This window comes from Budorcas taxicolor, chromosome 11 (assembly GCF_023091745.1).
Source record: "Budorcas taxicolor isolate Tak-1 chromosome 11, Takin1.1, whole genome shotgun sequence".
NCBI lineage: Eukaryota > Metazoa > Chordata > Mammalia > Artiodactyla > Bovidae > Budorcas > Budorcas taxicolor.
In genome coordinates, this window is record NC_068920.1 from 81,237,610 (window position 1) to 81,255,487 (window position 17,878).

Below are 17,878 nucleotides of genomic sequence, written 5' to 3' on the forward strand. Positions count from 1 at the left end.
TTTCAAATGCTGTTAACATTTATAGAAAATGTTCTAAAAGATAAACTTGGCATGTAAAAACCACAGGCAGAGGAATCAGTAATGATCAGAGCAAAACAATTCTAGAAAGCATCTTAATTTTCATATGGCCCATTTGCATCTGAAACACTGAGACTCCCTATCTCTCTGGTACAAAAATGTGTATACGTATTAAATTACTTTCCTCTTGAAAGAACTAAATGTTTGGAAGATGATCAAATTTTAACTGGAGGACTTGTTTTCTTCCATCAGGTGTGGGGGAGATGTGGCTTCCTGGTATGAGAGGCAACAGTTGATTCTAATAGCAGAACAAGACAAAAATAAGAAAGTAAATTGAAAACAATTCCTATTGGTACACTTTGATTTCAAGGTGGTAAAACAAAAGGATACATACAGTACAGAGATGTCAAAAGACATCAGTTTAAAAAATTAAACAGTTACTTTTCCAAAAATTGTGGTTCTCTGATACTTGAAAATTAGTTTGTATTATTCGTTCTAGGACACTCAGGGATGTATGATCTGTTTCAATGAATTCATTTCCGAGTATCTGGTCAGGGTTTAAAAGAAAACTTCCCACTAGCTATTAAACAACAAGTGCAAGAGTCTACATTCTACTCATCTCAGATTTTTAACTTCAGATATTAATTTTAGGATATTGGCAGAACAGCAAAGATCTAAAATCTCTTTACTATCAACTTTAAACAATACTTAGGCTTAAGGAGATTGTTGGTCAATCATTCAGAGATACAGAAACTTTATTTTCTGATATTCTAAGACGTCTAAGAAAAACGTGTGTGCTCAGAAAGAAAATCAAAATTTGGAAGATGTCTCTGTCTTTCTCTTGGCCTTGCTCTCTAGGGCCTTCTGGTGTGCCAGGCTGCCCTGGGCCTTCTCCATCTCTGCCTGATGGAGGGAGATGATTAGGCATGGTCTCGTGGGGGGCGCTCTGAAGGGGCTGACACACAAGATGGACAGGCTGCAGCTGGCTAGGACAGAGAACATGACATCATCTTTGTAAATGAATTTCTCCAGATGCCTGCTGCTCTTGGTGTTTCTTTTCCTTCTGTTGTCCTGTGTCTTTGGGAAGGCTTTCTGTAAAGTCCCTAATTGGTATCAGCTGAGTTACGAAGTATTAAAGAAAGGGTAGCACAGCTGTGAACTGGAGATGTCAAGGGACAGCAGCATCCCCACCCACCTGGGGGCAAGCGCAGTGGAAAGTGGCTCAGGGACCAAGAGGCAGGGTGGAGCCGTGCCCATCCCCTCTCCCAGGACAAAGGTCCAGGAGCTGGTGAGATGGTTTTGAGGGGACAGTGTTTTTACACACGATTCACACTGTATTTCAAATTTGAACAAACCCTAATTTTTTGGTTAAGTAAACTGCATTAGGCTTGAACTTGCAAACCTGTAACTTGAACAGTTAAAGGGTCTATGTAATAAAAATTTGGATTTTTATCTTGGATAAAAATTTGGGATACACAGACATTATCTTGGGCTTCCCTGGTGACTCAGAGGTTAAAACATCTGCCTGCAATGCAGAAGACCTGGGTTCGATCCCTGGGTCAGGAAGATGCCCTGGAGAAGGAAATGGAAACCCACTCCAGTATTCTTGCCTGGAGAATCCCATGGACAGAGGAGCCTGGTGGGCTACAGTCCACGGGGTCTAACATTTCATCTTCAAGATCAGTTTGACCCTTCTCTCCCAAAAAACTTCTATTTTAACTACTGAAAGAGACCCCTTTCTTCCTTAATGGCAAAGATGCCAATGGGAAGATAGGTGAGCAGAAAGGTAGATCCGAGGTGGAGAATAAAGCAAACACAAAATGTGATGGTTGTCAGTTTCTGAGAAACGGAAACTTATCAATAAGCAACGTTTACCTCCTTCCTGGGCTTCCCCCGTGACTCAGCTGGTAAAGAATCTGTCTGCAATGCAGGAGACCCGGGTTCAATCCCTGGGTCGGGAAGGTCCCCAGGAGAAGGGAGTGGCTACCCACTATTTATTTGAATACTATTTATTAAGTACCTTTGATGGGACAGATATTGTTTTAGGTGCTGGGGATGGCAGGTGAGGGGGAAAGGAAATCTAAACCCAAAGAAACCTACTTCCATGGAGTTTATGTTTCCACTTCAAAGCTGAAAGCAAGTAAATGGTAGTTGCCTAATAAGCCATAGAATCAACATCTATCTTTATATTCACCATATTAATCTATAATATTGGCACATTTTAGGACAGGATTTGGTTTTCAGATATCTGAGTTTCATCTTTTTGTATCTGTCCAGACCTTGTCTTTGGTTACCAGGAAAAGCCTAGGAAAGGCAGACTAAGGTGCCTGCCATGGGTGAAAGAACAGAGAAGTTACAAGTTTCTTATTGTACACGTGGAGGCTACAGAAAGGTACAAGGGTTCTTCCATAATGCCCATCAAACTCAGTTCAGCTGTAATCAGGGCTTAGTTGTATGAAACTGTTGTGTTCTGGGTACATGACTTGGTGGGGAGGATATCCAATCAGTGTGATAAAAGAACTGTGCAATAACTTTAAGTATTCTTGGAATAAGATTTTGCGGCAACCTGGAAACTTTCAGTATTATGGTTTTTATTGCATCAATCACAATTTCTATTAGACAAACAAACACAACTAAACCAGTGCGAAGAAAAGATCTTGGTGCCCGCCTAGTCTCACTTTGAGAGGTAAAGAAGGAAAATAATCGTTTTTATAGCACTTTAACTTTGGAACCGAGGTACCTGCTGACGCCTTCTGTTTCTTCCTTCATTACGTGCTTTTCTTTTAATTTGGTCCTCTTGAAAAGAATCAAAGTAGGGGCTCTCTAGGAGTTGGGCACAGGTTAATCTGTCATCTGGATTCATCTTCAGACACTCCTTTGGAAGACGGGAGAGGATAGAAGATATTAAAAAGAGGAGCCTATGTTGTTACTGTACCCTAAAACTCTGAATAACAACTTGGTAGAGCAAACACAAGTTTAGAAAATCTTCACGTTTGTATAGTATCCAGAACTTGAAACTTGTTAATAACTAGAATTGCTCTTCTTTTGCCAATTTAAAGTCTTTTGAATGAGGCACATAGAAAAATAAAAAAAAAAAAAAAAAAAAAAGTCTTTTGAGGGCAGACTTGATGCACAGTCAATGTTTTGAAGGGGGTAAATGTAGGTCAGGTGTGTGTCACTTGTAAAGCAAATAGTTTGTAGGACTTCACAAATGTGGTCCCTAGGCCAGCTACATCAGCTTCACCTGGAAATTGCTAGAAACACAAATTTCTTGGTCCAACCTCAAATCTACTGAATCAAATGCCCTGGGGGTAGGGCCAAGCAACCTGTGGGCTTTTTTTTTTTTTTTTTAAATCTGTGTTTAACAAGCCAACAAAGTTGGGGAATTAGACTTCCAGGATAGGATCTGCGGAATGCTGGGTTAGAGCAGGTCAGAGCAATGAGAGGTAGAAAGCAGGTGAGGTCCAGTGGAGCAGTGGTAAGGGCAACCGAAGAGTTCAGAGGCATGGGGCTCTTGGTCTCAGGAGGACTCAGACTGAAGGAATCCAGTACGCTGGATAGAACCTGGGCAGTGGCCAGCACGAGCACAAAAGCTGGTCTACACAGCTGACTCTAGGCCACTCTGATGGCTCTACTTCCCAGGTCAGAAGAGTTTCAAACTGTGGTGTTCATCATAATTACCTAGGGAGAGGCTTAAAGATATAAACTACAAGGTCCTATTCATAGAGATCCTGCTTCTGTAAATCTGAGGTTATTTACTGGAATCTGTATTTTTAAATAGCTCATTCTGATGAGTAGTCATTCTGATGAGTGGTATGGAAGCCATTGCTATAAATATGACTTAATTGGTTGTTAAAGATAGATACTCATACTAGTGTCTCCATCCCTGCCCCATTAAAGGCTTTCAGTATCCATGGTGAATGGAAGAGTCATACTTTCTAGCATGGTCTCAGCTGGTCAAGCAAGAATGGCAGACTGGTCATAGACGAGCTTCTTCTGCTTTTTTATTAGAACTTGTTCTTTGTCTGACCCTGGTACAAGGGCTATATTTGGTGTCCACATGGTTCTCATTTTGCCTGATCGTCTACTGATTTATTAAAAAGCAATTTAGAATTTTAGTGAACCCAGTGTATCTAAAAGGTTATCAGTTCAACATGTAATATTTTAAATATTATTAGTGAAATATTTTATATTCTTTTAAAAGGTAATTTTCATAGAAATATAGAACATCTCAATTCTAATCAGCCATAGTTCAATTGCTCAGTAGTAACATGGTTAGTGGCCACCCTATTGGATAGCATAGCTCTTGATTTTCCAACTTAAAAGGAATACATTCACCCTCATAAATTTCCATAGTCTGAAATACACTGACGTAACTGTCAAATTTCCTAATGAATGCAAAAGAAGCAGGGTGTTCATTACAGCTGTAATCATTCTCTTTCACCTTCTACTTATTTTAAAGGATATATTGGAAAGATTTAGTGTTTAAACCACTGATGTTCCTCTAATTGTAATTATTTTACAGTTCTTTAATAGTTTCAATGACCACATTTTTACATTGGCTTTATTTGACCTACTGTCCACCCATCCCAGAGTTACCAGCTTCAGTCATTATGATTTGCAGTCAATACAGTTATAATTGATTCTTAGGTACCTTCATGAAATTCAAAGCCACAGGATGAACATCTGAGAACTTTTCTTCGAGAGTTTCCTGAAAAACAGAGTAAAGCATTTCAATGTTATGTAACAACAAAGTAACAGATATTTAAAATATATTAGTATTAAGAATACTTTGGAGAAAGCCCCTTAGTAGGCTATATAATTCCTTTCAAAGACTTTTTAAGATAGTGTTTTTACATGATTTTACAGTATAGTGTAATAAAAAAAGCTGAAGTTATTTTCTTAACTTTACAATGCTTTGCACTTGGTGTTTGGTAAATGTTCATTCTAAATGTCCCCTTCAGTACCGTAATATCTACTTATAGGGACCCCCAATCTACTAATAGGGGTGCTTTGAACATTAACGAAAATACACTGAACTGCATGAATAAGAGCACTGCAGAAAGCAAAGGGATCATGAATGCAAAACTCAAATAGTGAGCAAGGAAGAGAACGGGACTGAGGAAGAGTACGCGGGGAGCGGGAAGCTTCCAAGTCAATGGCACCATTCTCCTTCCTTAACTAGGCAGCAGGTACATGTGAATTTGCTGTCTCTTTGTCACTTCTTTTTTGGCTGTGCTGGGTCTCCATTGCTTTGCGAGGGCTTTCTCTAGTTGCAGCAAGTGGGGACTACTCTTTGTTGCAGCCCCGGGCTTCTCACCGCGGTGGCTTCTCTTACTGTGGAGCACGGGCTCAGGCACGCAGGCTCAGTAGTTGAGGCTCGTGGGCTCTAGAGTGCAGGCTCAGTGGTGGCGCTCTGGCTTACCTGCCCAGAGGCATGTGGCATCTCCCCAGACCAGGGACTGAACCCACGTCTCCTGCATTGGCATGCACATTCCTATTCATTGCACCACCAGGGAACTACTGTATTTTAAACTAAACATGTTTTATGAATATTATTTTTAATTCAACCTCTATACTTGTAATTCAACATTTAACCTTTCATTATATGTGCTAAGAGTCTTAACAAACATAATAAAAAAGAAGTCCAGTATATAAATCAAGGTATTATACGAAATACATTTAAGATGAACAGGTGCTTAGAAAAGCCAGGACCATTTGAACCCAATGGTTCACAGGTGCCATAAAGCATGACCTGGCTTAACAGATTCTCCCTTCCTCCACATCACTGTGTCTTCAACACATCAGGAGTAGGGCACAAGCCTCCCCTGATGGTCCTTTCATTGTATAGGCAGAATAAAGCTGGGTTAAAACTCAACATTCAAAAAACTAAGATCATAGAAACCGGTTCCATCACTTCATGGCAGTAGATGGGAAAGAAAGTGGAAGCAGTGACAGATTTTATTTTCTTGGGCTCCAAAATCACTGCAGTTGGTGACTGCAGCCACGAAATGAAAAGATGCTTGCTCCTTGGAAGAAACCTAGGCTCCTTTGACAAACCTAGACAGTGTATTAAAAAGCAGAGACATCACTTGGCCAACCAAGGTCCATATAGTCAATGCTATGGCTTTTCCAGCAGTCATGTACAGATGTGAGAGCTGGACCATGAAGAAGGCTGAGGGCCAAAGAATTGATGCTTTCCAACTGTGGTGCTGGAGAAAATTCTTGAGAGTCCCTTGGATAGCAATGAGATCTAATCAGTCAGTCCTAAAGGAAATCAGCACTGAATATTCATTGGAAGGACTGATGTTGAAGCTGAAACTCCAATACTTTGGCCACCTGATGCAAAGAGCTGACTCATTGGAAAAGACTGAGGGCGGGAGGAGAAGGGGACAACAGAAGATGAGATGGTTGGATGGCATCATTGACTCAATGGACATGAATTTGAGCAAACTCTGGGAGATAGTGAAGGACAGGGAAGTCCGACATCCTGCAGTCCATGGGATGGCAGAGTCGGATGTGAAACTTAGCAACAACAAAAGGCCACATGGAGTTCTAGAGTTCATAGCCCAAACTCAGGTAACACAGATAAGAAATCAATGACTAGAGAGAGTAAGGTTGGGTAGTCATTGACAGGTTCCCAAAGAAAGGCAAGGACCACAGTGCGGGTGTAGAGGTGATCACTGGGGTTTGCAGTTTTGATTTCAATACAGTAAAGATCATTCTGTGGAATGACCTTCCATGTGAAAAGACATGTTGTAAAAAGATGGTTTGTATTGATCTGAGGTTTCAGAAGCTGAAAAAAATAGAGAATGCATTTGTTTTTCAAAATAAATATAACTACAGTAAGTACTGTTTATGAGAAAATAATAATTTTATAATTATTTCAGGGAAAGGTACTTGAGTGTTTTGATTAAAAGGATCACCATATTTATGAAGGAAAGAAATAAGGTTTCACTTCACATTTAAAATTAATCTTTGGATAGGGCAAGAGAAATTTTAAAGCCTTCTCCTGGCTCATTTTATGTAGTTTTTACGTGGTTTTTTTGACCTGTGTCAGTGTGTCATAAGGAGAACAGGAGTTTAAAGCAGAAATATTAAAGGAGAAACAACCACCCCTTTAAAGAAAGTAGCAAAACAAAGAGTGAAACACCAAAATCGAGCAATTTACCATCTCTTCTGGTTCAGGAATACTGATGCCATGGAAAAACTGGTTACTTTTAAAGATAGATTGATGTCTTGGGATTAGCTTTCCTGTAAAATACAAACCAGATAATGCACGATTAATTTTAGTTAAAAACAGCATTGTGCTTTAACAGTTAATTTCCGAGGTCCAGATGTAAAAGAAATACTGAGCCTGATCATTTCCTCTAGATTTGGGAGAAATTGGTCCCCGCAAAATCTATGCCTTCTCAGGTACGATCAGTGCTGCCAACTCTCTTTGCCACACGTGGCTTGCACTGTGCATGCCTGCTCAGGTACTTTGGTCGTGTCTGACTCTTTGTGACCCTATGGACTGTAACCCACCAGGCTCCTCTGTCCATGGGATTCTCCAGGTAAGAATACTGGAGTGGGTTGCCACGCCCTCCTCCAGGGGATCTTCCTGACCCAGGGATCTTCCTGACCCAGGGATCGAACCTACATCTCCTGCACTGCAGGTGGGTTCCTTACCCACTGAGCCATCTGGAAAGCCCCAGTCTGTCACTCAGCTGCCATCAAAGGAGGAGGTAAGCAAGTGGTGTGGAGAGCTTTACACACATGATCTCCTTTAATTTTATAACCATCTCATGATGGTTCCATTTTTTTCATCTCTACTATGCCAGTGAGAGAATGAGGCTCAGAGGTTTGATAACCTGTCTCAAGTCACACAGGCATTAGATTGAATCTCACAGACCTGAGATTCAAACTCAGATCTGTCTAATATCTGCCTAATGTAAATTTCTACAATCTTTATAGGAAACCAGTTAAACAGCATAAGCTTAAGGTATGGCCTGTAGTGAAATGCTACTCCACATCTTCCAGGGTTCGGAATTCTCCAGAAGAAGGTGTGGGAACCACACAGCAGTAGTTCCCTTGCCTGGCAGCCATGCTGCCAGGAGCGCCTACGGGAAGCGATTACTAAATACGCATCTTGTGCGTGGCCTGCCACTTTGTTCACACCCAGGCTGAGGTGTAAGCTTGCAGCTGATCTTTTGGGTTCTGTTCTCTTCCAACCAGGTGGAAAGGGCAACTGAGGACACTGAGGACGCTGAGGGACGCTGAGGACACTGACGTGGGATGAAAGCTCATGAGAGAGAGCGCTGGAGTCCATTCTCATTCTTCAATTATTAGTAACTAGTTGTACGACTTTCGGTCATTCATGCAAGCTCCTAGAACCTCAGTTTCCTCATTTGTGAAAACAGGCACAATGAAAAATGTTATAATGTTCTTAATGGATTTTTATTAAGACTGAAAGAGATGGTGTGTGTGAGAGCAATCTGTCAGTCTTACCTATAGAGGAGTGGAGTTGAAAGCTGCAATAGAGGCTGTATAGCCTGCAAGACCTAAAATATTTACCATTTGGCCCTGTATAGAAAAAGCTTGAAGTTCCCTGTGCTAGAGCAAAGGGGGGAAAAAAGCAGAAACTGCATTTGATTAAGTGTCTTCAGAGTAAGCTCTATGCAGCTGAGTCACACCCTTAGCCCCATCTTAGCCTGATAAGGAAAGTAAATGTATAGTTTATTCCACAGCTAATTGACTTGACTTGGAAAGGCATCTGAAAACTCCTCACTGAGAGGAGTTAGGGCTCCACACGTTGAGAAAAGGGCTGAGCTTTGGCTACAGTCCAGAACCGCCGCCCTCAGTAGCACGTTGGAGACAACAGAAAGCTCCTGCTCATTATAACGACACGCTACTACTACAAGTTAGCAACTCTGTAAGCCATAGAGTATAACTTATACCCAATGTTCTGATGATCAGATAAAGTTGGTCCACATCTGATTTTCCAGGCCAGAGTGGCTGGCCTGTCAGCAGCTCTGCAAAAACGCAACCAGTAGCCCATATGTCGACTGAAGAACCATACTGGGTATCCCCCACAAGAAGTTCAGGAGCTCGGTACCATCTTGTAGCGACATAGTCAGTGTAGGCATCTCCTGGAACTGCAAATGCATCAAGAGCAGGTCAGGCTCTCTGAATAGATCAGCGTCAATAATTCTCAGAAGCCACGCTTCTCCTAACAGTTCACACAGTGACGCACTAACCCAGGGAACTGTTACACTGTGTACTCAGAGAGTAAATTCACCTTCCATACTATTAATATAAAATAGACAAGCAACAAGGATACACTGTGGGAGATTATAACCATTACCTTGTAATAAGCTATCAATATAATGGAGTATAATCTGCAGAAACACTGAATCACTATACTGTACACCTGAAATTAAAATAATACTACAAATCAACTTAACTTCATTTAAAAAAAATTCAACTTCCAAAGGTACCTTAGCTATTCAACATCTATGTAATCCCAAAGAGAGAGGACCAGGGTGAGAGCATAGGGAGAATTTCTGTAGTGCGGCTTCGAGAATAAACCAGCTTCCCAGTGCACTCTCAGGTTGCCCGTGTTGGGGTCCTATCAACAGACTGACTACGTGCACACCCACCTTGCAATGTGTCTGCTGTTAATACATGTTTCCGCCTGCTGCAGAGTTTTAGATTCAGGGGGAGATCGTTACCTGTCCCCCCTTTCCTTTGGTTCCTCTCTCTCTGGGATAACTTCTTTGTTCCTCAGCACTGTCTCTGAATCCTCTCTGTAATTTACAGTTAACTCTCCCAGTCTCATCAGCTCCATGAAGATTTTCCCAACCACTCTAGATCACGTTAGTATCTCCCTCCGGGGAACCATCTGCCTCTTCACTTTAGTACTTTATTGCCAATCATCTTGTGTTAGTCTTTTGTTTCTTTTACTTTGGATTATAAGTGCACGAAGACCAGAAATGCATCTTTTAGTTCTCTTCCTTACCTACAGACACAGCACATAAATGTGGCATCCGATCAACGGGAGCTGAAGTAGGAACTAATGTACTGACTAAAAAATTAAAGTGAAATTTCCCTTTCTGAATAATAACACTATAACAATTAGCATAATTCAATATCTAAAGTAAGAATTTAAACTATACCATTTCATAATCATCTGTATTGTATAACTTAGTAAAAAACTTGCTACTTACTCAGAATTCGTGCAAACCCAAAGTCACAGATCTTGATTATTCCTTGCTTAGTTATTAGAATATTTTCAGGTTTTACATCTCTGTGAATACACTGTAAGAAAATATTTAATTATTTCCCTGAGTCATCAAAACAACAAAGCATAATAAACATTAACTATTAGTTTCAATGATAAACACAGCCTGTGAGATAAACACAAATATGGTTTTCCTTCTTTTTTTCTAAAACCTTAAATTAGCAATTTTTCATTTGGAAATCTTGTCATAACAAAAAAAGTTGCTATAGTAGGGAAAAAAATTATTGGAGGGGAAAACTGAAAAAATTTTTTTGAGAAGGGAGTATCATATAATTATTTCTTCCACTTTTTACTGAGCCCTATTTGAATAGTAAGAGGTAGAACCCTGAATGAAACAACAAAGTCCTAGTGTATAGCATAGAAAACTATAGTCACTACCCTATGATAAACCATAATGGAAAAAATATAAAAAAAATAATATATATGTATATGTGTAACTGAATCCCTTTGCTATACAGCAGTAATTAACACAACATTGTAAATCAACTATACATTAAAAAAAAAAAACAAAACCCTGAATGAGATTACACCCAGAGTGCCTTTAATAAGAACAGCTGCCACCTAAGAATCACAATTCACACTGCATAAATGTTACAGATTTGAGAAACTGGAAAAACATTCAAATGACAACAAAAAGAAAATGCATCAGAGTGACCATCTTATTTATCATCTGGTCAGGATGTGTGAAAGGGAGCTGAGTTAATTACTCCGAGAGGACAACAGACCATAGCTGTCCTAGGCCAGCTGGAACCTATGGCCACCTATTAACAAGAGACACCAAAGATTCAGCCTCAGGAGATGAGTATCCTCAACAGTGAGCTAATCTGGAACCATGAACAGCTTTCTTGAGATGTGACCTCATGATGGAGTCGCTCCTGGGAGACCAGGTCGCCACTGGGAGGCATTCTCCCCTTAGAGTCCTCTCCGGTGGAGAACTTGCGACTTGGGGCATCATCCCAGGACCCTCAGTGAAGCAAGTGCTCCTTTCTGGATGTGAGAGGGCTAAGCTGGGGGCGTGCATGATGGTGGGCTGAGTGAACCCCACCCACTGTTATTCCGGAAATGGCTATTGCATGCTCGGATGCCCCAGGAGGAAACAGCTCACGCCCTCGTCTTCAGAACTTTAGCTTTCCAGGTTATTCTCCCTCCAAACAAGCAAATAGGTTAAACACGATCTTGCTCTTCTTTACACGGAGCTCTGGACTTTTCAGAGCACTTCCACATGAATTAGTGCATTCTTGCAATGATCCTGTGCTGGCAGGTGGCAACCGCTGGGCTCCTGATTAAGTACCACAAACAATCAGCTCCCTCTGCCTGACTTCTCTGTTGTGATATTAGTCCCTTTAAGTATTCCTTTCAAACTGATAATTTTGAAATTTTTATTTTTTTTTGCTTTTATAATAGCTATCTAAGAAGAGAAAATGTTGAATGCTAAATTCATTCTGGGTCATGGGAAAAAAAAACAACAAAATCCGGCACTCATACTACAAGCTTGTTTGTATTTAGTCTCAATTACTGTCAACTGTTTCGTCATTTGAATGGCCATCAGCTAGAAGAAACCTTTTAAGGCCTCTTAAAAGTCCTAAGGCCTTAGACGGTAATTTTTAAAGCTGCCCTGTTCTGACATAAACCAACATAGTTTTCATCCTACCTTTTAGGCAACACATTTATGAAAACTGGATTAACATTGAGTCATATTCACCTATAAAAGCTACTGATTTAATAAGAACAGGTTATGTCCTTCAGATGAGTCTGCAGCAAATACTAAGTTTCTGGATTATGTGTGGTACTACCAGGTAAATGGACTTATACTGCTACCTGTCTAGGGGCCTACTGAAATATGCAAATCCCTGTGAAATTTATAGCCACTTGTTTTCCAACCAAAATATACAAAGGCAAATGAAGTACTGACAAGTCCCAAAGAAACAGAAAAATCATTTAGTGTAGGTACAGGTAAGAGAAGTTACAAATAAAGAAAAATAGATGGAGTACTGAAGAAGGAAAAAGAGAGTAAAAATCACAGGAATAGTAAGAACCAGAGCGTGGAGAACAGAAGATGCTTTGACATACAGCATTCACTTTCTCCAGTGCAAAGCTGCACTCAAGTGTAAACTCTGTAATGCCTCTTGCAATCAACTTATTTTCCACCAAAGAACAAGAAAGTTGTAAGTCAGGGGAATCAAAACATTTTAATAAACTTGGGTTTCATACACAGCTTTTAGCAAACATTGCTTAAACTGGGTTATGGTGGCTGATGTACAATCTCATTTTTACAGACTCTCAAGCCAGTAGGAAGAGGTATCCATGGTATTTTAAACCTGATCCTTAATTCTAAGAACCGTCTCCAAAAACTTCCCTGCCAGAAGCTGCCTCTTTACATAAGCCTGAATGGACATCTGAAAAGGTTGTTCTTTGAGCCTTATGGACAGACACTATAATCAGAGGAGAGAAGCCTCCTTGACAACTACGACACTGATATCAACAAGACGATAATGGATGTTATAGCCAGACACACTCACATTTTGGAGGTCACTGTAATTTTGCCATTTTGATATGGAGTTTGTTTTTTTTTTGCCACACTGCATGGCTTGTAGGATCCTAGTTCACCAACCAGGGATTCAACCGGGGACCACGGCAATGAAAACACTGAATTCTAAACAACGGACTGCCAGGAAATTCCCAGACATGAAGTTATTTTTCTCTAATTGATAAATCAAATATATAAGAAATCATGAGTTGACAATGATGTTAAAGGGTCACTTCAGTTACCTCACTCTAGCCACATTATAGGGTAAAAAAAGAACAAAATGAGTAGGTATTTTCTTAAGTCCAGTGCTTCTCAAAATTTAATGGGTACTCGAATCTCTTGGAGATCTTGTTAAATATGCAGATTCTGACTCAGTAGATCTGGAATGAGCCTGAGAGTATGAATTTCTAATGAGCTCTCAGGAGACCTTCACCAACCACAGTCTGAGTAGCAAGGCCTTAATCCCTTACCACCTTGACCTTGGCTGGGATCACTGCTCTGGAGATAAAAGAAGTCATGGTTACCACTGTGAATCTTCAGCAACACCATGGGTGGGATTGCCTTTCCTATTTGAGAGTATCATGAGGGTTCCTTTAAAATAAGGAGGGTATAAAGGTTTTAGATGTAGTATTGTAACAGCTTATATATGGTTTAGATTTTTTTCCTTTGCATGTGTTTCAGCTAATAGATTTATTTTAAAAAGATACACAAAGGCTTACCATAGCGTAAGAAAAATGGGGTAACCAGAGTTCAGAAGTAATTTTCTTGTCAGAGAAATACAGTTTGTCTAAAAATTATCCATTTTTAATAAAGGTCATGGGTTGTAAGTGGGAGGTTTTCAATATTTTAAAGTTTAAGGTACAGAACATGTTGTTCCAAGCAGAGGAATGGCGGCAGTTCACAGAGCTACAATAACATTTGGGTTCACTCTAAACAGTAAGTCATAATCAGGTAGGTAAGGTGATTGATGGACCCATTCATTCATACATTCATCTAGTTACTCCATAAATGTTTCCGGAGCACCTTTTATATAAAAAGATCCAGACCAGGCATTAAGGAGATACATACAAAGATAAATCAGCCACAGAGACTGCATTCAAGCTTGTAATCTGATTATACAGGGCTAATACACAAATAGTTATGGTAAATAGAATTTTTAAAAAATCATTTTAATTACCCATAAAACTCCAACAGCCAACTTAGGTGAACTTGAATACCTCTCAGAGCATGGTGGAAAGCAACAAAGATGTGGATTCAATTCTGTATCATCTTCAGTAATTATTTGAAAGCACAATTTGCATCATGAAAATATGTATCTTGTGAGCAATATGTCTCTATATTCTATACACTTTATCAATAAAAAGTCAGAGCTTCTAACTTACCCTAACAACAACAAAAACCTCACTTTCTTTTTTTAAATGGTTTTATTTAGTTTTGGCTGTACTGGGTCTTCGTTCCCAGGCTTTTCTCTAGTTGTGAGCAGGGCCTACCCTCTAGCTGCAGTGTGCGGGCTTCTCATTGTGCTGGCTTCTCTTGTTGGGGAGCACAGGCTCTAGGGCTTGTGGGCTCAGCAGTTGCGGCTCCTGGTTCCAGAGCACGGGCTCAGTAGTTATGGCACGTGGGCTTAGCTGCTCCTTGGCATGTGGGATCTTCCCAGATCAGGGATCAAACCCATGTCTTCTGCACTGGCAGGTAGATTCTTTAACCGCTGAGCCACCAGAGAAGCCCTTCGCTGACTTTCTTCTTAACACTAAGGGAAGCTTTCCTTGCTGCTGCTGCTGCTGCTGCTGCTAAGTCGCTTCAGTCGTGTCCGACTCTGTGCAACCCCACAGACGGCAGCCCACCAGGCTCCCCCATCCCTGGAATTCTCCAGGCAAGAACACTGGAGTGGGTTGCCATTTCCTTCTGCAATGCATGAAAGTGAAAAGTGAAAGTGAAGTCGCTCAGTCGTGTCTGACTCTTAGTGACCCCATGGACTGCAGCCTACCAGGCTCCTCCGTCCATGGGATTTTCCAGGCAAGAGTCCTGGAGTGGGGTGCCATTGCCTTCTCCGGAAGCTTTCCTTAAGTACTGAAAATTAGTTGCATGACTGTGTACTCTTTTTCAGCAATCCTAGATTACTAGGATAGATATTCTGCTCTTGGCATCAAAACTGACCATATGGTAGTCTGTATCCTTGCCTCAACACTGCCTCTATGTAGGCACCAACTCAAAAGTTTATTAAAAAAAAAAAAAACTATCATTATATCAGCAAAAGCACCCAAGCGCTTACTTAAAGAAACCCCCACTGGCCTAAGATGGGACAACCTGAATATCAGAGAGAACAATAATTGCAAAGCATTGAAATACATTACATACATAAAATCATAATGATGCCCTACACCTCCCCTGAACCCTTCACTCCTGGAGATTGCCTGGAGACATTCTTGGAGATACCAGTTCATCACTGTGAGTACTGACATCTACAAGGAATAATCACATATTTATCTTACTGTACTTTACAGTAACCAGAGTCCATGGTAAATTTTTCTCCATAGAATTCCAATTAGTAAATGCAGAAGAAATATTAGAATTAGAAAATTGCCACCTTTTAACCTTAATGAAATACTGGAGAGAGGTAATAATGATCTCTAAATGCTAAAACTAAAAAAAAGATTGACAGCGAAAGTGCTAAAGAAAGGGATCAAATGAACATCTCTTGAACCTACTAATCTATTTTAAGACAATCAAAAGCGGGAAAGATGGCCAGACATTATACATGCCTCAGGGTGCTGACACAATAAGAAGTGTACAGTATTATATGTGAAGCCTTCCTGTCTAAAAAGACTGAGCCTGAGTGTGACTAGCCTCTAGATATAAACACCAATTTACAGTAAACACAGGCAAAACAACAAGTTAAATAAATAACACAAAGGAAGCAACCAGCCAAAAGGATTTCCATAACACAAGAGAAGTCAAAGCCTGGTTCTAGGACTGGAAGCTTCAGTATCAATCGGTAAACTGTTAGAACTGCAAATTCTCAGGTTTTATCCCAGATCTACAGCATCAGAAATTCTGGAGGTGGGCCCAGCAAAATGTGTCTTGACAAGAACTCCAGGTGATTCTGATGCATGCTCAAGTCTGACACCCATGGCTCTGAAAAATTAATGATGGAAAAAAGAAAAAGATAGGGGAAAGGAGACCTTTACAGTATAAAAGACTTAAGAGACATTAAAAACAAAAGAAAATCAAGTGCCATGGAGGGTTACACTACTGATATTCCGAAAACTTAGTTTAACCCAATTTAAAAATAATCATAGTACTGATTATTTAAAAATAATCATTACTACTGGGGCAAAAGGAAACTTTTAAGTTCATACAAACTTTTAATTCATAAGGAATGAATAATTTGATTCTTACAGAAATTGGAAAAAAGCCACGAATAATGCATTACTTTTCCTTGTGTTCTGTAACTTTCTCTTGTTTTGCTCTTCTGGTTCTTATTCTCCTTCCATCATTAGCTCTTCAAATAGACCCCTGAGCCATTTAGGAGAGAAGAGTCATCTTGAAGAAATCAGCAAATACATTAGGAAATATTACTTACGTTGTGTTTATGACAGAAATTGAGAGCTTGAAGTGTTTGCCATAACACACTTTTGATCACTCCATCAGCAACTCTGGGGAAAAAAATAAAAAAGGAAATGAAAACTCCTGAGATGTGTTTTCAGGAGCAGAACTGGGAATAGAAATGGAATGGGTGGGGCTCGTCACAGCCAGTGGATGCAGTACAAAGGGAATCTTGGAAATGTTCTTTTTAAAAAATGTTTTAACGAAAATTGCTTTACTACTTTTTTCATTATAGCTATGTAACTGTCCTTTTTAACTTGAAATTTTTAATGCTTATCATGAAAATTCGAACAATATAGAAAAGTAAAGAAATAAAACATGTTCATTCAAATCTTGCTAGCCCAAAATAATTGCTGTAACTTACATTGATTGTCCCTCTGGAAATCCCTGGTTCTCTTCCTCTCTCTGCATTTACTTTTTAACTTTAATATTAAACAAATGCATTCATAAGGTTTGATATTTTTAAAGTTTAAAAAATATCCATGAAGAATTCTCTCATATCTGCCTAACCAATCATTTCATCCTTGGCAATTCCCCTGCCTCTTTCAGAAACATTGTATGCATTGAGGTACAGATACATATATACAGAATATGTATGTATATATCTATTTCAGTGACCAAAGATCTCATTATATAGATGTATCATAATTTAGTAAGTCCTCATTGACAAGCAATTAGGTTTGATCCAAGTTTCATTTCTAGAAACAATGCTTCAGTGAATATCCTATCATCTATCCATGGCAGTTGTGCAATAATCTTTTTAAGGTAAGTTCTAGAAGTGGGATTTCTGGGATCTATGGGAGGCACATGATATCTTTCAATCCTGCAGGTATGAACTTCAGGTAGCTCTGAGACATGGTTTTGCAGGAAAAAAGGCATCCGTGAAGAGTGACCTTCAATTCATCGAATTCATGTTGGTGGTAAGCACTCAAGCATATGCAAGAGTTGTTTTTATAACCCTTACTTACACCTGGTAAGATGCAGCTCCAATACTTTGGCTACCTGATTCGAAGAGCCAACTCATTGGAAAAGACCCTGATGCTGGGAAAGATGGAGGGGAAGAGGAGAAGGGGATGGTAGGGGATGAGATGGCTGGATGGCATCATTGACTCAATGGACCTGAATCTGAGCAAACTCCAGGAGATGGTGAAGGACAGGGAAGCCTGGCGTGCTGCAGTCCACGGGGTTGCAAAGAGGCAGACACACTTAGTGACTGAACAACAGCACCTACACCTGGTAAGCAGGCAGGCACACAGCCAGGGAGGCCAGGGAGAATCAAGAGCCCAGGAGAACGGGAGTCTGGGAGCTTCTGGCCTCTGCAGATTTCCTGTGTGGAAAATACTGGGGAGTATTTTCCACTTGGGGATCTGGGCAACATGTATTCTGAGAGTACTTAGTCTATTTTGTGTAACCATTTCTATAAATTGCAGCAATTACATTCCCTC

At 40.1% G+C, this 17,878-nt stretch overlaps 1 protein-coding gene across 1 annotated transcript in view; it reads right to left on the reverse strand.

Moving 5' to 3' along the window:
• Positions 1-214: 214 nt before the first annotated feature.
• CDKL4 (cyclin dependent kinase like 4) overlaps positions 215-17,878 on the reverse strand; it is a 35,856-nt gene continuing 18,192 nt past the window's right edge. Inside the window, exons 3-9 of the mRNA XM_052649291.1 lie at positions 16,411-16,483; positions 10,227-10,317; positions 8,958-9,155; positions 7,190-7,272; positions 4,673-4,729; positions 2,759-2,893; positions 215-316 (exon numbers count right to left, since the gene is read on the reverse strand). Coding sequence (XP_052505251.1) covers positions 215-316; positions 2,759-2,893; positions 4,673-4,729; positions 7,190-7,272; positions 8,958-9,155; positions 10,227-10,317; positions 16,411-16,483 — 739 coding nt within the window. The remainder of the gene's footprint in view (positions 317-2,758; positions 2,894-4,672; positions 4,730-7,189; positions 7,273-8,957; positions 9,156-10,226; positions 10,318-16,410; positions 16,484-17,878) is intronic.